The sequence below is a fragment of a genome, unplaced genomic scaffold (genome assembly GCF_019419815.1).
Source record: "Pyrus x bretschneideri cultivar Hongxiangsu unplaced genomic scaffold, Pyrus_bretschneideri_v1 Contig8, whole genome shotgun sequence".
NCBI classification, from domain to species: Eukaryota; Viridiplantae; Streptophyta; class Magnoliopsida; order Rosales; family Rosaceae; genus Pyrus; species Pyrus x bretschneideri.
The window spans coordinates 6,462,110-6,484,092 of NW_025999820.1; the positions used below are offsets into that span (position 1 = coordinate 6,462,110).

The window sequence follows — 21,983 nt, forward strand, 5'->3', positions numbered from 1 at the left end:
AATATGATACGGACACACGTGATGCTTACATGTACCTACTCGACCATTACGATGTCTTTTTCTTTGTTGAGTCTTTGCTTAAAGTATTTGTGCAACCGTCGTCCCGATGTGCATTCATCATGTGTATGATCCATCGATCTAAGTTTATTTTAAAGAGTTTGATGATCCAAGTTTAGTGGCATTTTTTTTCTCCCTTTTATATATTGTAAAAGAAAATTCAAGTTTGACCTCCTCTGTTATGTTGATTTTTAAAAAGAATAATACATGCATTCTCCACAAAAGAAATGCACAAATCTCACTTTGCAAATAATGTGTTTTTACCGTATCACCCAAACTATTAAATTTCTTAATTAACATTCATAACGACATCCAAGTGTATAGTCTAATATTATAAATTGTACGTAATTAAATATTTTCTACATTTTGAAACTTCTATCACAATGATGTATGCATGTGCATCATGCATGTCTCCATCTAATCTTATTTTAAGAACATTAGTTGAAAAAATAGAATACTAATAATTCACAAATGAGGATTTTATTGAAAAATATAGAAAGAACAAAAAATTAGGCGACAAACCCAGTTACTATACACTTGTATACATGACATCACAAAATAAATACTCTCTCGATTCATACACAAGAGGAGGAAAGAAAAAGCAAAAAATTAGGGCACAAACCTAGTTATTATACAGAAGTACTGGCCCCCCAAATCGGTAATTTGACTAGTGTTAAAAACTCCCACACTTGTAGCTACAAGCTAGGTTGCAGATGAGATACCATGCATGCACGTAGAGATCTCAATGATAAGCACTACCAAATTTTCTTAATGCACATGCATTTATCATCAACACAATCAACACTGTAGAAGCCGGTGGCTACGCATGATGAACGACAATCGCCGACGCTATTAGTATCGGGAATCCAATGGCTCTGGATGTGACTCTGAACATGCTCGTCACGGTTATTCTTGTTAGTCTTATTCTTGTGCTTTGCCTAATGATTCTTAGCGGTCTCACTCTGCTTCATCTGATGAAGCTTCTTCTCTGCCTGAGGACTATCACGTTCTTGCTTCTTACCCTCAACAGCCATTGGTGCCATCTCTGCCAATATTATACATCATATACAAATTACGTCAGGTAATTCCAATACACACACACACACACACACACACACATACATATACAATAATACATTCAAATTACATATGATAGAAAGATACCAGTAACCATGAGAAGAGTAACAAGGACGAGGGAAACAAAAATAATCGCATGGAGCAAGCCATCTTGATGAATATTTATTAATTACGAGAGAATGATAATTTTGAGATAGAGATTTTGATCGATGCAAAGGAGTATAACCTTGCAAGGCCTTTCTACAGAGTTTGTGCAATGGATTAGGCTATCTCCATCTCAAGGATAGAAATCTCATAATACAGCCCCATATTTTCAACTGTTCATATATACACATGAAGTTAATCAGTTTTTTCCCACAATGGTAAGGACCTATCATCCCACCCCCCAACTTTATAATTTGTTAAACTTTTAAATTTCATCTTGTTTTATTTTTAGGAAAATCAAATTTAGAAAAGAAAAAAAAAATTGAAGAGATATTTTTGAGTTGGATATCATTGAGTTCTATATCACAATATTATTCTAATATAGTATGAACTATCTATTTGGATGTCCTACATAGTGAAGATCTAATCTTTTAAGATTTTTCTTTTCTGATTTCCTATGACACGCCCGACCTTAATATTCTCCCAAACAGCAAGGTAGGCACGTGCTGGCCGACCCCTAAAGGTGACGAAACCATATTAGGATGCATGAGAACTAACAAACATAAATAAAACTTATAAGTTTAACTATAATGAATATGCAATTTATGGAACGTGTTCAGAGCATACAGCTAAATTAAGACACTAAAAAGGAATAATATAAAATTGAATGAACAAAAGGATGGGTCCTACACTGAGAAGACTTAAAGATGCCGATGCAGGAATGCCTTAACGTCGAGATTGTACGCCTCGATTCTAAGTCCTGAGGGGGCGCAAAACAAAACATGAGTGGACCAAGTTAATATATATAAGTAGTACAAAAACAGTTATTCAATAACGTACTAACCCCCAAATGTTTATGAAGATTTAATAGCATAATAAGTAATACGTTTTCCGAAAGCCCTAACATGCTATAAAACTTTGAAAGACATATATTATATATGGTGTGTGCTTATGAGTGGTATATATATAAAGCATATACATAGATATTATATTTCATTTGCCCAAAGGCATGTAGAACACTTATTCATTCATCAGAAGGTTCTACATCACTGCATGCGTAGGCAGATCATTCCCCCGTAGACACTACATCTCTCGGTTGAAGCCAATATAAGTATCTTTCGACCCATAGGCCCCTACATCACCCGACCGAAGCCAATATAAGTATCTTCCGGTCGAAGCCATCTACAAACGCCTGGCCAAAGTCAATATAAATATCTTATGGCCGAAGCCATCTACAAACGCCCGGCCGAAGCCAATCATATATCTCCCTCCCGTAGGTACCAACCAAATGCCTCGGCCGTAGCCAATATAAATATCAATCGCCTGTAGGCTCCTACAGCACCCACCCGAAGGCATATAAGTATTAATAGCCTGTAGGCAAAACATACGCCCATATGCAAAACATACGATTTCTAATATATATAAATATATATCCTAATTGGAGTTCGGTAGCTACAACGTCATATCATAAAACATATTTGTAGTATATAGTCATCAATCATATATACTACGAAGAACGTCAAAATCGATAAAGGATGGTATTCCAAAATATTCTCAGTAAAGTATGATATCTCATAAAGTGTAAATCTAATTTACTCATAAACGTTTCGTAAAACATATCCATTAAATCATGTTTTTCATGTATGCATTTCTAATAGTAAAATATGCATTTTAGAATGGGTCCACTCACCTTACACTGTTGGTGAAGAGTCGTGCAAACAAGGGTGGACGAAAACGTCATACACAATTACACCTAAGCACATAAAGGTACCAATTAATAAAACTCTAGCATAACAATTGAATTTCGAGAAAACAGACGTTATAAACAGATTCACGACGTCGAAAAACATAAAGGGGACCTCAGGCGCGTGTGCTCGAGATAGGTCGCTGGAAAGTTCACCGGTGAACGGCGGCGGAGGCGCGTGTGCTCCACACGCCAGCACAGGCAACCCTTCACACACACTTACACGCCACTTACGCGCAGCCTTGGGTTCTGGGGTCTGATTGGGTATGGGCTTGGTTCCTAGGCTTGGGCTTTCTAGGGTTTAGGCCTGAGGTTCATTGGGCCGAAGGCTTGAGTTAGCATAGCCCAAAGGCTTGGGTTTTGGGCAGGGTTCATACAGGTTTGGGCTTAAAAGTTTAGCCCAAGGGTCTAGGCTGTACAATGGGTTTTGGGTCTGGGTTTCAGGGTTTAATGGGTTGGGCTTGATAGAGCACATGGACTTGGGCCCATCTCAAGGGTTTGGGATAGCCAACTGGGTCTGATGGGTTGGTTTTGTGTACGCGGGTCGCTAGACCTAATGGAAGGGAAGACCGAAATTTTGGTCGAGATATCTCGAGCTCTGATTAAGCTCAAATCCCAACTAAACATTACAACCCAATACATAAAATTAAAGCCCGTGAAATAATGAATCGAGTTATACCTTTCTCGTGGCCAGCCGTGGTTGTATCTCATAGGAATATGCCTGCAAAGGTAAGTTCACTCCTCGAAAAAACTGGGTTTAGCACCCCCAAGGTATCTTTGTGCTATCTCATTGTTCCAACACATAACCTAGGTTAGAATTAGGCCAAAAGAACGAAAATAGAGAGATTTCAAGTGTTCTGAGACTTACCCAAATCAAAGGGACGAGGAATCTCGCTGAAGCTCTCTATTTCCAACTTCTCTCCGATTGGAGTGCAGGTCCATGAATGGTTCTATAGATTTAGGCTCGGGAGGGAAGATGGGACAAGGTGAGTAATGGTGGCAGAGCTCGTATGAGTGGCAGGTTGGTGACATGGGTGGTCCATGGGTGTGCTCAAGGGAGAGGAGAGATAGCTTCGGGAAGAAAAGGGACAGAAAGAGTGAGGAGAGGAGAGAAGAGAAGCTGGGGGACAAAAATCAAGGGTGGGCCCCGCGTTGCTCACCAACCAATCCCATAAAAGACAAAAAAAGAAAATATCTCCTTTGAGTGTGAAATTACCATTTTACCCTAACGTTCCGAAAAATCTGAGACGAGTTGTTACATCCAATCTCTCTTATCTTATTTTGTCTGATTTCCTACACATTTGTTATGATCAATTCCTTCTTTATAAGTCGAAGGAGTTCTAGGCAAACACACACCTCTTTCTTAAATCTCATACTTTTGCTTAACACACTTTCATTTTTTTAATGGGTTCAAGTTGTGACAAGAGAATTCAGATGCTAGAAGTATTCAATAAAGAGGAAGACCACCATCAACATGATGTTGTTGTTGTTGTTGTTGCTAGTCAACAGACATTGTTAGAGGCTAATAGGCATCCAAAACATATGGCAGTTCGGTTGCTAGTTATGAAGTTGTTGATCGTGAAAGAAAAAATTGGCATGAGAACCTCATGAAAGACTACTTCATCCCTCACCCTATTTTTGGAGCTTCTAAATTCTATAGGTGTTTTATAATGAAGCGAGAACTTTTCTCCACCATCATGCAAGTTGTTGTCGGACACAACCAATACGTCTAAAAAAGGGATGTTGTAGGCCGACTCGGTCTATCACCTGAACATAAGCTAGCAAGTGTCTTTTGACAGCTTATATATGTCCTCCCAACTGATTCCACAAATGGATATACTAGGTGTGGAGAATCCATAGCTATTGAGGCTCTGATGAAGTTTTGTAGGGTCCTTTTAAAGATCTATGTAAAATGGTACCACCAATGCCCAAATTTAGTTGACATTCAAAGACTACCAATAAAGGGTGAGTGCCTGGGATTCCCAGGCATGCTAGGGAGTCTTGATTGCATGCATTAGGAATGGGGGAATTGCTTTTCTGATTGGAGTGGCTAATTTACTAGTCACCATGATAGGCCGATTGTGGTTCTTGAGGTTGTGGCATCTTACGATACTTGGATATGACATTTTTTTTTTTTTGGATCCGGATCACTCAACAACATCAATGTGTTAGAGAGTTTGATAGATAGAAATTTTGGTCTATGCGAGGGAGTAAACCTTGCAAGGCTTTTATACAAAGTTTGTGCAATGGATTAGGGTCTCAAATTAAGAGCTTGTCTGTGAAGAAAGCTTTGTAATCAGCAGAAATAGCAAGATATCAGTGGGCTCACTCGGCCTGCAGATGATTGCAATAGCCCAATGGGCTAAATAACAGTTTTGTTTGTTTGGGCTTCTTGCTCCCACTTTATGCAAAAAAAAAAGTAAAAAAATTAAAAAAGTTGGATAATCTTGATTTTCATAAAGTTGTTGCTGTCATGTTGTGGAAACATTGGGAATTCAGATGCTCTTCAAGTGATGCAATTAGCAATTAACATGTGGTCTTGAATGTATTCCTCCATGAAAATACAAATTTTATTCAAATCTATTTGTTTATTTTTTAGCTTTTTAATCAATTTGGAAAATAGTCTATCTATCGTATAACAATGATAATCTAGAAGACGAAAACAAACCCGTCGAATCTAAAAAAAATATACAATAATACTTCCTGTGAATCTGCAAGCTATGACATACGTTGTATTAAGGTGGAATGACTCCATCTAGCTAGCCTTTCTTTCTTCTTCTCTCAGTCTTGGCCACTACATCCACTGCCACAGAACTTGTACTGCATAAGTAAAAATAAAATAAAATAAAATAAATACAAACAAGGAAAGGTACTTACTTGAAGAAATGTAGCATGAGTGGTTAGAGGTCACGTGAGAGGTGAGTTAGGAGTACTAGTACAATCTACAAGTGAACTGCCCACCCAATTAACTTAAGTGAAAGCAATATACATGACCCTTTACTTTGGTTTGGTTTCTTATCCTTTTCTAAAAACCATCTTAGAGCTTGCTTAAGATGGTTATAGGAAAAGTTAAAAGAGCTTTCTGATAGTCAAAAATGTTTTTTACTACGGCTATTAAAATAAAAAATAAAGGTGATTTTGTGTCATAAGAAGCACTTTGTGAAGAACACACTCGTAAAATGATTATTTAGGATAACACGTGAATTATTAAATAAATTTTAACATCTATCTATTGAAAACACTTCTAGCAAAAGCACTAGTGGTCTTTGTAGAAAAATTATTGTGGCTGATGGGAGTACCACTTGGTATGTTGGCATGTTACTATTTGTAAGTGTTGGACTGCTTCAAGGATTAGGATCTTCCTTTTCAACTCAATGTGTTCCCGATTCAAACTCTTCCCCATTCCCTTTAATATAAATTATAGAGTATAATATTGTATGATTGAAATAAGATTGAAATATTAGTAAGTGTTAAATTTTGAGTAAACTCGTTTTAGTTGTTCAAATTCTTGAAGCTCTGTCTTGGTTGTTCTCTCTTTTTATTAAAAAACCTTCTCAAGTTAATGATAGTTATGATTTTGATAAAAGGAATTTGTAGTTTTACGAGATCATAACGCGTAGTATCAACGTTACACGAAAGATCTAGTTGGCATTTGTGTTATATCTAACACTTCATTCAATATATTTTTAAGTCCAAAACACATAGACTAGATTTTAATTAATACTCTTTCGGTGAATTATTTATGGAATGATAATCTACAATCTTGTAAGAAGCGAGCTTACCGTGTTGTTAACAATTAACATATTTCTTTTCCCATCCCTCAATAAGGTTTTGGATCCTTGCCGAATCCCTTCCCTGGAATCCTAGGATCAATGTACGTAGACCGTTGATAAAAAATCGTGTGGCCACAATTTTTTTATTTTTTATATTTTTCATGCAAAACGAAACTGCTTTACTTTTAAAAATATAAAAAATATTTAATTGGGACCGCACGATGTTTGATCAACAGTTCACGTGCGTTGATCTCTATTATCCCATCCCAGGGGATCCCGCGAGGATCCTAATCCCCTCAATAAATCACTCTCAAATTGCATCGTAAAATATTCAACTAGCTCTAGTCAAGTAACTTTTTACTTTCAGTTATTGAAAGAAGTCTTAACTTCTAATATATTATCCCTCGTTCTTAACGAAAAAAGTCAATGTAAAAGAAAGAAGTTACAAATTGCCAATACCAGTTAGTTACTTCATGAGTTAGCATAACTTCATCATCATCACTTATGCGTTTTCTGTGAGAGCAAAATGCCATGAAAACGTTAAGGGGAATGCTCTAGAGAATGAGCACATTTTTTCACTTATAAATAAGTATTGTTATTATAAAAACTTTACAAGCGGAACCATTTAATCTTTTTATTTTCATTTGAGGATTATCTCTACAAAAAGTCATTCGAATTGAAGATGCCAAAATAAATCAACTGTCTACAAGTGTACGTACCAAGTAGCATATTCATGAGGAACCGTTGACTTATTTGATACATTTGGATGACTATATCTTCGATTTGAATAATTTCTTTTTGCAAAGTTGATCTTTAAACGAAGCTTAAAACAGCAAACAGTTCAGATTATGAAATTTATACGACAATAATATATTATTTGTGAGTGAAAAATGAGTTCATCCCAAGGAATGTAAGTATTATCCAAATGGTAATCAATTTCTCCTCTAGCGTTCATCCAAGAGTCATATGGTTAAATACCTCCCACTACATTTGCCAGAAAATAAAAGAAGAAGGATGGAATAGATCTCCATTTTTTCAACCAGAAAAAGAAAAAAAGAAAAAAAAAAGGACATGAATATTTTAGTACAAAAAACATTTTTAACAAAGAGTAAAGAAAAATAAGTGGTGAGTTGGCATGTGAATGGAGTTTTTTTCTTAATTTATTGAGTTACAAGTTGAGATTTTCAACATTGAGTTTGAGTATTTCTCTTTTCGATAGTGTACTAGATTAGACCCACTTCTTACTTTTCATTTTAATCAAGGGTTTGAGGGAAAATCTTATCTCAGACGTCCAATTCTTGAAGCAAAATTACCCTTGCACCAAAACAGAAACACAAAGAAAAAAAAGGTGAAAACAAATACAGAAAAAAGAGAGAAAAATAGACAAACATCTGCAAAATTTCGAAACCCAGATAAGATTCATAGCACTTACTCTGGCAGTGACCCCAAAACCCAAAAAATAGAAAGAAAACAATAGTAAATTCTATTTGTTTTGTTGCTTTGGTCATCTGTCGAGAAAGAAGAGAGTAAAACGAAGCAAAAGCAGCGTGCCACGATACGAAAACAACCTATAGAAGCGCGCTTCCTCCCCCACAGAAAGAAGCCCCCTCCTCCCGAGTCTCCCTAATCTCCCCCCCCAATATAAAACCCACCATTTTTTTTTCTCTCTCAACAATTTTCTCTCTCTAAAATATTCACACAAACATGAAATTGGGATTTTAGAAGCTGCCCCAAAAACGCACAACCCAGTTGTTGTCTCAGTCGGTCTTCTTTTTTGACAAAAGGGTAGGGCTTCTTTTTTTCCATGAAATTGTACCCCACACGTCTCTGTTTCTCTAATCTCTTGATATCTATATCTTGGTATTTTATTTGGTATTTTCTAATATTTTTTTTCTTTCATATTTTAGGCCACGGGGACCTGCAACATCTATAAGCCCCCCTTTCACTCACTAGCCAAAGATTTGCCAGATTGAGAGAGGGATAGAAAAGATTGTTGCTTTTACCCAAAAACCCATCAACCCATCAACCCAATTCTTTTTCTTAACACAACGACTCAAACTTTCCCCAAAATCTCACCCAAAATCTCACCCAACCCAAATGGGAAAATGGTGATCTTCCTCCCCCTTCTTTAAAGGTAAGCTACATTACTCTCTCTCTCCTCTCTGTAAATTTGGCCATGCCCATCTCTATGTATGTCACATTTTTTTTTTCTTTTGTTTCTTTTTTGCTGACTAATTATATGATTATATCTCACCCCTACCACAAACCTATTACCCTAACCCTCTTGCTCTAACATTTTGACTCCAACTTTTTAACATGGTAGGGTAAATATAAAGGCATGAACTTGAACCATTTCTTGGGATTTTTTTTAGCTGTTGTTTTCAAATGGACATGTTTGTGTTATGTTTTTGGTACATAATTTATGTTATGTTTCCTTTTTTTTTTATTGATCTGTACCCATCTGCATGTTCACGATCCGTACATGGGTTGTCCGTTGTGGATTTTTCTAGGGTTTTGCCATCAGAATGTTACCAATTCGTGGTAAAATCCGTGGCTTTTACCAAATTTAAGTTCTGGGTTTAGTGAATTAGGGTTTGTTCCTCAGAAAGGGGCCAATTTCACATGGTGAGCTTGTTGGTTGGTTGTCAATTATAGTGTGTTGCAGCTTTTTTCTGGGCTGCTTTTTGCAGTTGGATTGTGGGTGTGATTATTTTTTTGTAGAAATTAAGGTATTTTAGATGTGTAGGGCATCATTGACTGTTGGTTCGATGTCACATGATTTCTCACTTGAGGAGCACCGTTGCATTGCCCTTTGGGTATATTATATGGATTACTATTTCTTTAGTACATTTTACTGAAACTTCATTTTATTGAATAATTGGATATGTGAAAGTTGTTCTATGTACCTCTAGAATATGCTTCTGCTGCAAACACATTTGAAGACAACTGGAGCATTTTCGACGGCCGATTCTGTTGCTTTTGTAGAATCATAAATTTATTTGAACTAACACATGAAGTTGCAAAATTGTTATCCTAATTTCCTTCTTTGTGGGGTGAGGTGTTACTGTGAATTTTTTTTGTTCTTAGAAGAAGAATAATAAATATGTTATTTTGCTCAATATAACAAGTAATTAGTATTATATTATTTTTCTATACATAACAAGTAATTTACCGTTCTTGTTTTTGTTTTTGAAATTGAGAACATGGGATTTAGTTTCTGGAAATTGCTTGCTAGTTGAAAGTAAACAACTACCATATAAAAAATGCATGCATATGGAATTAATGTTATTTTCCAAAGCGTATTTCTATTTCTATATTTTAGAATTCTGCAATGGTAGGGGGTATAATTTTAGTTTTCATTTTTTTATAAACAATAACGGACGAGGGGGGATTCAAAAAACAGGACCTCGGGTGTAGGGCTAAATGGCTACAAGCCCCTTGCGGGGGTATTATCATAGTTTGGTATCTTTTTTATCTATGTGCTATGATCATTGTTTTAAACATTTTTTCTTAGTGATATGAGTTTGTCAGTAATTTGCCTTGGTATCAAAATAAAATTATCTTTAGTTTATTGATGTATCTGGAAGTTTATGTAGTTTATAAAATACCATTGAACCGATATGGATTAAGTTAGTCAGTTGCCTAATAATATGGTTCAAACCGAGGGTGTGATTTTGTTTTGCTGTTCTAGCAGTCCTTTGTTATGAATAAATTGAAATGCAAATTTAAAGTCCTCAAAGAAGGTGAAATACATATCATGGCACTTGCCATCTAATGGGAATACGAACATTTCTTTCTTCTGTCTTACTGCATCATGTCTCTTCTTAATTTCTTGATTGATCCCGTTGACATGATTGACATGGTATTTCAAGCGCTGATATAAAACCATTCATTATGCTATGTTGGTCAGACCAACTAAGGCCATTGTGGATTTGTCAAGATTGGCTTTAGGTTTTTCCTCTGGTCATATATTTGTAGAGACAAGCCTAAACACATGTATGCACACACATGTGCTCATTGTGGCTGTTGCAGCTTTTTATTTTCATCAGTTAATTAGAAGTATATTTTGGATTTTGTTTTCTCAATTTGGTTCATCATCGAATATATCCCTGACTCTATTTGTCAACTGGACCTTTGTTTGGACAGAAAGGTGGGTAGGCAAATAATCAGTGATAGCATACGCATCATATGGCACCAGTATTTTTAGTGTAGTATCATGGAAGTGCTCCCTTGTTCTACCATTCGTGTTGGACAATCTGATTGCCCTCAACAGAGTTCATCAACCCCTTCTGTCTATGACGGCGAATCCAACTGCCTTGAACATGAAAAGAAAGTGCAAGCGGCAGATGACATATTGCCAAATGTGGAAGGACCTCAATTAGGAAGACAAGGTGAAGTTCAAGAGGCAGTTGATGAATTGCATACTTCTGAAGGATGTCAAAATGGAGCTTCAGTTATTGATTGTTGTCAATTGGAGGGTCAAAAGTCATCTAGTGGCTCGCAAGATTTTGATGATGATGACGTAAATGCACAGAATTACAGTGAACCCTGCGTAACCTCTGATAACAGTCATATGATTGTAGACAGCAGGGAAAGTGCTTTGCCAAACAACAGTAGGGAAGGAGAGTCATCTCTGTCAGAGTCTGCATGGCTAGAAAGTGATGAATCTGTGGCACTGTGGGTCAAGGTAACTTTTGTTTCTTTCACGTTCAACATTACTTTGTTTTCATAACTTAAAACTTTTATTATGCAATTTCTCGGGCCTGATGCATATCAAGTTGGTTAGTCTCATTATCTTTACCCATAGGTTTGGCTGCTCAATTTTTCTTTGTTTTTCTCCTCAGTGTTCAGATATAACATTTTCCAGGATCACATTCTATCAATGCAAGCTTTTGGTTTAGATACTTCAATGTGGCAAAGCGGGAGGTCCTGAGTTCAAATCTTTATTATTGCAATTGTCCAGTAATGGCTTTCTAGAAATGGACAGAGGCCTAATTTCAGCTTTTGGGTCGGGATACTTTTAATTTCTTGTTATGTGATATAATACTTGCGAATAGAAATTGTGAGGATGTATAGATCCTGATACCCTTCCCCATTTTCCTTTGCTGACTGTAACCAAAACTATAAAGATTGAAACTGGTGGAATAAATTAACATTGCTGATTTCATTTTATTTTGGTACCTCTCTATTTGTCCAAGTATAGTGGAGAGGGAAGTGGCAGACAGGAATACGGTGTGCAAGAGCTGACTGCCCATTATCGACTTTGAGAGCAAAACCAACTCATGATAGGAAAAAATATTTTGTGATATTTTTTCCACACACAAGGAATTATTCTTGGGCAGACACACTACTTGTTCGTTCCATCGATGAATTTCCACACCCTATTGCATATAAAACGCACAAAGTTGGCTTAAAAGTGGTTAAAGATTTGACCATAGCACGTCGGTTTATTATGCAAAAGTTAGCTGTTGGAATGCTGAATATTGTTGACCAATTTCATACTGAGGTATGCGATTTTAATTGAGATTCTCATGCTCTCTACAAACTTTCGTTTTCCATAGTTGGAGCTACCAACTTATTGTGTCTTTAGTATCCTCTTCTGCTTTGATGTTATTCTCTTAGATATGTCAACTTGCGTAGGCTTTGATAGAGACTGCTCGTGATGTGGCTGTCTGGAAGGAATTTGCTATGGAGGCTTCTCGTTGCAGTGGCTATTCTAATCTTGGAAAGATGCTTCTGAAGCTGCAAAGTGTAAATTGCTACATCTAGTGATACTTGAATTTTTAAAATAGGCAGAAACTGTTTCTTTTGTCTTTTTTTATTTTTTTTTTATTCATTTATTTTTAGCATGAGCTAAGGCATTGTCTGTAATGAAATTTAACTGCTTTTTTTTTTTCCTTCAACGTTGACTATTGATGATGAAAAAAAGACCAATTAATCTTCTAATAAATATATATCAGGTTCTTCTGACTTATTTTGTGTGTCAAATTGTATTTCTTCTTGTAGTTGTCCTTAATCCATAACTTTTGGGAAGAAAATTGATTAGCTTTAAAGTCGGTGTAGAAGGAGCCCCTTGGAAATTGATTTAGCATATTTCTGCTGATCTTGTCATCATCACTTTTACAGTTTTACTTGCCAATACTTCAAGCTCGGAAAAGATTTATCTGTTATTCTATGTGCGCACTTGTGTTTGTGTTTTCATGCGTGTGTTTTGCATATACTATAAAGTTTTCGTGTTCTTACCATGTTATATTTATAAGATTAACCTATATTTTCAGACTATTTTTTATTTTGAAATTTTGTTCTGCTCTGAAATAAATTACTTATTTATTTCGTATTTTGTTTTTCTTCTGATTAGTTATTAAGAAATGCCATTTTATTTTCCTTTACAGATGATATCACAGACCTACCTAAATTCTGAATGGCTAGAACGTTCATATAACTTTTGGGTGCAGCAGTGTCAGAATGCGAGTAATGCTGCAACCATTGAAGTACTTAAGGAGGTATACATTATAATTTTTGCTGCTCATTTATGTTGTATGTTCACTGGTTGAACTGTGGTAGTACAATAGTACAAGTTGTCATGCATTAGATAGCCGTAATTTCAAAGAATAGGTTTCAACCTTATATTGTTTCCTTCCATGTTGTGTTGGTATATATATTGCATGATTTTTCTTAGGAGTATTTTTACCGTTAATTTGTTTCCATTTAATCAGTAAGGCTCCCGGTAATGGAGCTAAAGTAAGTTGCTTCTTTCCTCTTGTTTTAGTTTTTGACCATTCAGTTAAAATTAATTTATGTACAGTGCATGGTATACATATGCTCGGCAGTTGTTTTCCACTTTTAATTGAGTGGTGGACTGTTTGTGTAAGAAAAGTTGCATAGCTGTTTGTAACTTTGTTTTGGAATATGTTACCATTCCATGGAATTTGGGTGTGCTCACTGTAAATGTTGTTATAGCTATTTATTTCATTGTGATAGGGCATGAGTGAAGACCACTCAAACTTACTTCCGGTGCCTCTTACATATCTGTTTGTAACTTTGTTTTGGAATATGTTACCATTCCATGGATTTTGTTTTGAGATAATTTTTACAGTTAAAGTCATTTGATCAAGCTTTTGGCTTTATGTTTCCCTTTCTGGTTCAGGAACTAGTTGACTCTATTCTCTGGAATGAAGTCCAGTCTCTCCAGAATGCACCATTGCAGCCTACATTGGGTTCCGAGTGGAAAACATGGAAGCATGAAGTTATGAAATGGTTTTCAACCTCTCATCCCACAACGAATAGTGTCGACTTTCAACAGCAGACTAGTGATGGTCCCTTAACCCCAAATCTCCAAGTTGGCTGGAAAAGGCCAAAGCTCGAAGTTCGTCGTGCAGAGGCAAATGCTTCCCAGGTGGAATCTAGGGGATCAGATGAATCTATAGCTATTGAAATTGACTCTGAATTCTTTAATAATCGAGACACTTCAAATGCGGCTACATTAGCATCAGAACCCTATAAAAAAGAAGATATGAAAGATATAGCTGCACCAGCAGACACACCTGGGCGAGTTGCTGATAAATGGGATGGAGTATTAGTTGAAGCTGGTAATTCTAAGTTCATCCAAACCAAAGATGTGGAAATGACACCAGCCAATGAAGTTGCTGCCATAAGATCTTCTGAGCCTGGAAGTAAAAATCGACAGTGCATTGCTTATATTGAAGCCAAGGGAAGGCAATGCGTGAGGTGGGCAAATGATGGTGATGTTTACTGTTGTGTACATTTGTCCTCTCGTTTCATGGGAAGCTCTACCAAAGCTGAAGGGTCTCACTCTAGTGATCAACCACTGTGTGAAGGCACAACTGTCCTTGGAACTAGATGTAAGCATCGGTCTTTACAAGGCTCTTCATTTTGTAAGAAGCACAGACCAAAGAATGATATGAAGACCATCTCAAATTTTCCAGAGTATACACTTAAGAGAAAGTTTGAGGAGAACATTTCTAATTTAGAGACTACAAACTGCAGAGAGATAGTATTGGTGGGAGATGTTGAAAGTCCTCTACAGGTAGATCCTGTCTCAATCGGGGCTGGTAATGCCTTCCGTGAAAGAGGGAGCTTATTTGAGAAGTCCGAGTCTCCTGCCAAAGCTTGTAATACAACAGGAGAGCAGCGCTGCATAGGGTCTTGTTTCTGGGATGACAGCAACCCTTGCTTGGAAAGCCCAAAGAGGCATTCATTATATTGCGAAAAGCACCTCCCAAGCTGGCTCAAACGTGCAAGAAATGGTAAGAGTAGGATAATATCAAAAGAAGTTTTTGTAGATCTTTTGAAAGATTGTCACTCAGAGGAGCAAAAGTTTAATTTACATCAAGCGTGTGAGCTCTTTTACAAGCTCTTTAAAAGTATATTATCTTTAAGAAACCCTGTTCCTAAGGATGTGCAATTTCAGTGGGCCCTATCTGAAGCTTCTAATAATCTTGGCGTTGGAGAAGTATTCACAAAGTTGGTTTGCTCTGAAAAGGAGAGACTTAGAAGGATTTGGGGCTTTAATGATGATGAAGATGCACATGTTGCTTCTTCTGCCATGAAAGAACAAGCTCTGTTGCAATGGACTGGGGATGACAACGAACAAGCTATTAGGTGCAAAGTTTGCTCGCAGGAGTTTTCAGATGACCAAGCACTTGGGACTCACTGGATGGGCAATCATAAAAAGGAAGCACAATGGCTGTTTAGAGGTTATGCATGTGCTATCTGCCTGGATTGTTTTACTAATAAGAAAGTCTTGGAAACTCATGTTCAGGAGAGACATTGTGTGCAATTTGTTGAACAATGCATGCTTTTCCAGTGTATTCCTTGTGGAAGCCACTTTGGGAATACAGACGAGTTATGGTTGCATGTGCTTGCAATTCATCGTGATAGTTTCAGGCTCTCAAAAGCTCCACAGCCTGTCCTGTCTGCTGGTGATGTTTCTCCAAGGAAGTTTGAGTTATGCAATTCAGCTTCTGTGAAGAATAACACTGAGAATGTAAGCGGTCAACGAAAGTTTGTTTGCAGGTTTTGTGGGTTGAAGTTTGATTTACTTCCTGATCTTGGTCGTCACCATCAAGCTGTTCACATGGGACCAAGTTTAGCCAGTTCTCTGCCTTCAAAGAAGGGGATACGTTATTATGCTTATAGATTAAAATCTGGGAGACTTAGTCGCCCTAGATTGAGAAAAAATTTGGCAGCAGCATCATATAGGATCAGGAATAGGGCAAATGCTACAATCAAGAAACGTATTCAAGCATCAAAGTCACTTGGTACTGGAGGAATAAATGTACAGCGTCATGCAACTGAGGCAGCAAGTCTGTCTAGATTAGGGGACTCACATTGTTCAGCAGTAGCAAGAATTCTGTTTTCTGAGATGCAGAAAACAAAATGTAGGCCGAGTAACCTAGACATCTTATCTGTTGCTCGCTCTGCTTGCTGCAAGATCAGTCTCAAAGCCATGCTGGAGGGACAATATGGAGTCCTGCCAGAAAGTTTATATCTAAGGGCAGCCAAGCTCTGCAGCGAGTATAATCTTCGGGTAGATTGGCATCAAGATGGCTTTATTTGCCCTAAAGGATGCAAAGAATTCAAGGAATGCTTTGTGTCTCCGGTGATGCCTCTTCCAATTGGTACTGTGGGGCATAGATCTCCACCTTCATCAGATCCTCGTGACGATAAGTGGGAGGTGGATGAGAGCCACTATCTTATTGATGCACATCACTTGAGCCAAAGATCCTTCCAGAAGGCTCTTGTCTTGTGTGATGATATAAGCTTTGGACAGGAATTGGTCCCGGTGGTTTGTGTAGCAGATGAAGACCAATTGGATTCTTATCCTGCCCTTGCAGGTGGTTCTAATGACCAAAATGCTGGTCATTCCTTGCCTTGGGAGAGCTTTACCTATATTATGAAGCCCTTGCTTCATCAATCCCTGGGACTCGATAGAGAGGTTTACTTTTTTTTACTTTTCAATCTTTGATCTAATATCTTTCAGTCACTGATTTTCTCAGCATTGCATGTATGCTACATGTTTAAATATGCATCACTCTCACCTGGACCACCATAATTGTAGTAAAGGTGCAAATAAAAGGAAGACTTTGACCAAAACTTTGGATGCAATGAGCCAGTAATATGAAAAAGAACCGCAATGACGACATTTAGTTAGATGCCATCTGACCGGAATAACGATTTTCTTTAAGAAGACTATATCTTGCATTGGTGCCATGTGAAAAAAATGGGGAGAATGAGATTTATTAATCATGACCCTCATTAGTACAGGAAACTAAATACATAACCAAATAACTTAATTTTGAATACTAGATTACACCCCTAAACAAACCTGGAACCAAATATTCGAGCTGACTAGGATCCTAGTTACAATATATTTTTGTTCTCTAATAGTATGCATTTACTATGACTTCATGATGAATACGTTGCAGTATTTTCTTTTTCCAATTTTTGTTGGCATTTAACATGTTTTTTGGTCTATTTCATTGCAGAGTTTGCAATTGGGGTGCGCATGCCCGCCTTCTACATGCTGTCCTGAAACATGTGATCATGTTTACCTTTTTGATAATGACTATGATGATGCAAAAGACATCTACGGGAAATCCATGCGTGGCAGATTCCCATATGATGAGAGAGGTCGAATTATCTTGGAGGTAATGCTAATCAAAATCTACCACTAACCACCAGTCTCATCTCCTCTAATTTCAGTACATGTTTAAGTGTTGACCCCTGATCACATATGATGGTCGTATGCTCTCCATTGTTGGAAGTCTTTAACTTCTTTTTCATTTTACTTGATGGCCATTTATACCCTGGAAAACATAAATATGCCGTGTTGTTGATTGTGTCGCAGACAAGCACATAAAAATGCATTACTTGGATTTGGTGGTTTTTATAAACACAGGATCTTTTCTATATGGAAGATTGTTTTTTCTGTCTTAACCGTTTGCTAGAGAGAAAAAGAGCCTGAGATAGTTCCCGCATAGACCGTCATATTCTCTCTCAATCTATATGCATGTATACATAGATATATTCTGGATTTGAATGTGGCACAGGTTCTTGGAGGGTAGTGCCATTCCACTGCCCCCACAGTCTTTATTTAAAAAAGCAAGAAGGGATTCATATCATGCTCGACTTTCACATAATTTTCATTATCCTATTTTTAATTGGTGGGAACATAAGGTTGACTTATTGCTCTTTTGAAATCTTGCAGGAAGGGTACCTCGTTTATGAATGCAATCAGATGTGCAGCTGCAATAGATCTTGTCCTAATAGGGTTTTGCAGAATGGAGTAAGAGTGAAACTGGAAGTCTTCAAAACAGATAAAAAGGTAGTTTATTTTTCTTTCCTTATTTTTTCCTCCCTAAGCTAAAAAGGATAGGTAACTGAAAAGTTAAATGTCGGTTTTTGATGATTTTCAAGAGTTGTATTGACTTCAGTACCCAATTGCAGGGATGGGGAGTCAGGGCAGGTGAAGCAATTATCCGCGGCACATTTGTTTGCGAGTACATTGGCGAGGTTTTAGATGAGCATGAAGCAAATGAGAGGCACGACAGGTTTCGGTTTAGTTCTGATAGATACACCTATTGTTCTACTCTACTTTTTAGTTTTCGTGCCATATTTTGAATGGTCCATTACGAATGATCAGGTATGGAAAAGATGGTTACGGCTACTTATATGAAATTGATGCTCATGTTAATGATATGAGTAGATTGGTCGAAGGACAGGCCCATCATGTAATTGACTCAACTAATTATGGAAATGTTTCAAAATTCATCAATCATAGGTAATGAAAGACATTGCTGAATTATCTTTTATCCATATATTTTTATTTGTTTCTCGGGCAATGCGAGTGCCTTGTGATATACTTGACATATGCTATTCTTTTGTAGCTGCTCGCCTAATCTTGTGAATCACCAAGTTCTTGTGGAAAGCATGGATAGTTTGCGTGCACATATTGGTCTCTATGCGAATCAAGATGTAAGCACTCTCATTTCTTCTCGTAGAATGATTTTATTTGTGCATGACGCATTAGTAATTATCTCAGAAATTAAGATTGAGAGTGTTGTGATGGTTACATGGTCAGTTGCTAAGTTATCCTTGCTATTGGTATACTCAACGGTCAATTGACGATGGCATTTGATGTACAATTGATGATGGCTCTCTGCAACTGATATGCATTACTGTGCTTAAAGTGACTACTGTTATTCTTGATAATTCTACTGTATGTGAGCAGATAGCGTTGGGGGAAGAAATAACATATGACTATCGATATAAACATCTTCCTGGAGAAGGACATCCATGCCATTGTGGAGCTTCCATGTGCCGGGGGCGACTCTATTAAGCCTTGAATGAGAATAATCTCCTGCAATCTCAGCATACGCTTGACCGCGCTTCAATAATGAAAAGGCAGTTTGTGAAAATAGAATAATCTCCGCGTCTCCCAGTGGTGAGTTCTCAGTCATTGCCGTTTATGATCCAACCGTTGATAATAAAACGGATCTTGGATCCAGCTGAAAGTAAAATTGACTGAGTCGTAACAGTGACACAAGGGTTTATTCAGCTTTGGATCTGCTGCTAATTGCAATACATTGTGTGATCTTTTCAGCAGGTAGATTTTACCAATGTTTGTTCTTTAGTGATTCGTTGAAGAATCGAGGATGACAAACTTCATCGTTTCCCTTTGTTTCAGTTTTCTTTTTCACTTTCGCTGATCCTGTAGCAGCTTTGGATTAGCTAACTGTGGATGGATTTTCTTTTTTCTGGTAGAAGTTATTGGTTTTGTAGTGATGGAATGCTTAAACGGTCAATTCTTATATATTTCCTATTTGTTGAAATTATTTTTTCTCACCCAGCTTCTTCGATTGTACTTTCTCCCAGAGTTCTTGATTCTTTTACTGCAGTTTTCATACTGTATTGTTCTCATGCGATAACATATAAGAATATGATTTGGCGTGAGAGCGAGAGATGCAAATTTGAGATGTAAAAACTACATTTACATTTCGCTTCTGTTAGCTAGCGCTGCAGTTATGATGTTTTTGACTTGTTTAGGATTGCTTTTTTTCTTTTTCTTAGCGCTTTTACTCCCAAGTGCTATTATATATACAAATTGAATATTTTGTTAAAAATCCTAGTGCTTCCTGAAGAAGCATATGTGCATCAGTGCATGTGTTTTTCTTGACGGTTAGAAGCAATCCCAAACAGACCCTTAAACATCGATGCCAATGAAGTGGAAAATCATTTTAACTGTTTAATTATGCATTCAGTTACATGTTTCGAATCTGCCATGGTTATCGCTTCTGCTAAAGAAAACAGGCAAAAACATGGCATTGGCTGCTTGCTCTTTTCCTGAACAGACAAAAAAAAGGACAAAATCACCAACAAAGATTCCATGTAGTTTCATGCTTTAATGCATTGTTTCTGTGTATGGTATCACATCTTCATTTCAACCTTCTAGGACCACAAAAAAGACAAAGGGGAGTCCAAAGCTAAATCCCACCAAAACTGCTATTCCTGTTTAAATCACAAATCCACCAAACCAACCACCACGTGTGGTTTCCGGTTTCCCCAAAAAAAAAAAAAAAAAAAAAAAAAACCCATGATTAAGTAATTCGTCCCTTAAGCTTTGAAGTCATGCTGAAGCCCTCTAATTAATAAAGATCTCAGCTCTTGGCCATGTAAGTTCAGATATTTTTTTCAGTAAGTTCTACCATACACATGCCCGGTGCATTGGACGATTAAATTTACATGGTTGAATTTTGACAGTTTTAATCTAGTCATTCAAACACCGATGCATCTCATTCACAACGTATTATAGAAAAGTGCTTTTTTTTTTTTTTTATTTTTAATCACCAACACAAGGGAACTTAAGATACATTATGCTCTGTTTGTTAACCTTTCCATCGTCAGCAGCATGCATGCAGCTGGACCTTTTCCCTCATTAGGTATTAGGTATAAGACTTTCATCTCACACAAATTAGCTTTAGTTGTTAATTGGTTAATTTACAGCTCGACACCGATCAAATTCAAACCCACCACATGATTAGCCATATTCCATGGTGGGCTCAACTTACAGCAAGGCCATCTTCCATGGAATTTCTTTTGGTACCACCATTGATCATGAAAACGTGCGCTCACTTTCTTCCATTTTCGCATTATTTGTAAACTCCCCTGATCCTCGCCAAGCAGAGAGCTTTGGGTTGCACCATTTTTTTTTTTTTTTTTTTTACTCTAGCATTGCATGCATGATATCTATGTATACAACACACACACACACACACACACAAACATATATGCTAGAATGCACAGTTGACAACACACTCCATAGCTTTTTCTTTTTGATAATTACAAAAACCTAAAAGAAATAAAAAGGGTCAAAATTAAGTCAAAAGATTTTCAATTTTTGTTTGCATATTTGTGGGGGCTCCTTGTCAAATATTTCTTATGTGATTCTTATGTGAATATGTGCCACTTGATTGTGATTCTTATGATGATCCATATCCCACTCTTTTTATAAAGTAAATAGCAACAGCATAAAAGCAAAGAACAAAAGTAAACTAGGTACATTGTTATGGAACATAAAGAAGAAAAGGAAATTCCCGTGGGGCACATTTGAATTATGGTCCTTCATTTCCCTAAACATGTACTAAAATGGGCCACCATTAGTTTTAATAAAGAATAAAATTAGGTTTTATTTTAAATTTGCAAATCAATTCATCTATGCGAGATTGCAACGAGTTTGTAGCTAAATTGTTAAAGAGTTTCATTTCATGTACTAGAGAAAAACTTACATACAACATGTTTGTTCTCTAGCTTGGTGTCTTGATTCAATAATGAAATGTTATATAGAGATAAACATAGCATACATTTTAATCAATCAAGACGCACAATAAGAGTGAACTTATTTTATAAAGTCCTTTCTTTTGCACTAATGCCCTGAGTTAGATTCTCCCTTTCATAATATTGTTTGTAACAAAGAAAACAAAAACTATTAGTGAGAGACAATGCGGTTCGAAAGAGAAATGCTAAAGAGATTCTTTCAAAGCAAGTCCATCGGAAGACAATCTCCTAGGCCATTGGGTAATCCAATCCCCCAATCTCTCAAAAAGTGCTCTAGCCCTACCCGATTAATTGGGTTCCAGGGGAGCCCGACACACAACCCAGGCCCAAAT

General features: G+C 37.0%; 1 protein-coding gene and 1 long non-coding RNA gene across 9 annotated transcripts; one reads left to right on the forward strand and one right to left on the reverse strand.

Annotated features, from left to right (window-relative positions):
- Window positions 1-485: 485 nt before the first annotated feature.
- On the reverse strand, window positions 486-4,099 carry LOC125473032. The gene is made up of 5 exons (XR_007254953.1): window positions 3,891-4,099; window positions 3,702-3,804; window positions 2,969-3,031; window positions 1,969-2,611; window positions 486-1,102 (listed from the first exon to the last, which is right to left on the reverse strand). It is a non-coding gene; the product is annotated as an uncharacterized LOC125473032 (long non-coding RNA).
- Window positions 4,100-8,044: 3,945 nt separating this feature from the next.
- Window positions 8,045-19,662, forward strand: LOC103967615 (histone-lysine N-methyltransferase SUVR5-like). 8 transcript variants are annotated; one of them, XR_007254970.1, is made up of 14 exons: window positions 8,045-8,580; window positions 8,703-8,929; window positions 10,942-11,482; window positions 11,999-12,301; window positions 12,436-12,546; window positions 13,188-13,298; window positions 13,943-16,753; window positions 17,304-17,465; window positions 18,026-18,142; window positions 18,265-18,374; window positions 18,461-18,598; window positions 18,705-18,792; window positions 19,049-19,261; window positions 19,424-19,662. XR_007254970.1 is itself a non-coding variant. In XM_048575298.1 (13 exons), exons 3-13 carry the CDS (start codon window positions 11,012-11,014, stop codon window positions 19,154-19,156), a joined length of 4,530 nt encoding a protein of 1,509 aa, XP_048431255.1. In that variant the 5' UTR covers window positions 8,045-8,580; window positions 8,703-8,929; window positions 10,942-11,011; the 3' UTR covers window positions 19,157-19,662. The 8 variants fall into 8 exon arrangements, 7 of the variants coding, with proteins under 7 accessions (XP_048431255.1, XP_009379162.2, XP_009379160.2 ...); XM_048575298.1 differs by having other exon boundaries at window positions 19,049-19,662; XM_009380887.3 differs by having other exon boundaries at window positions 8,046-8,580; window positions 18,265-18,359; window positions 19,049-19,662.
- The last annotated feature ends 2,321 nt before the right edge of the window (window positions 19,663-21,983 follow it).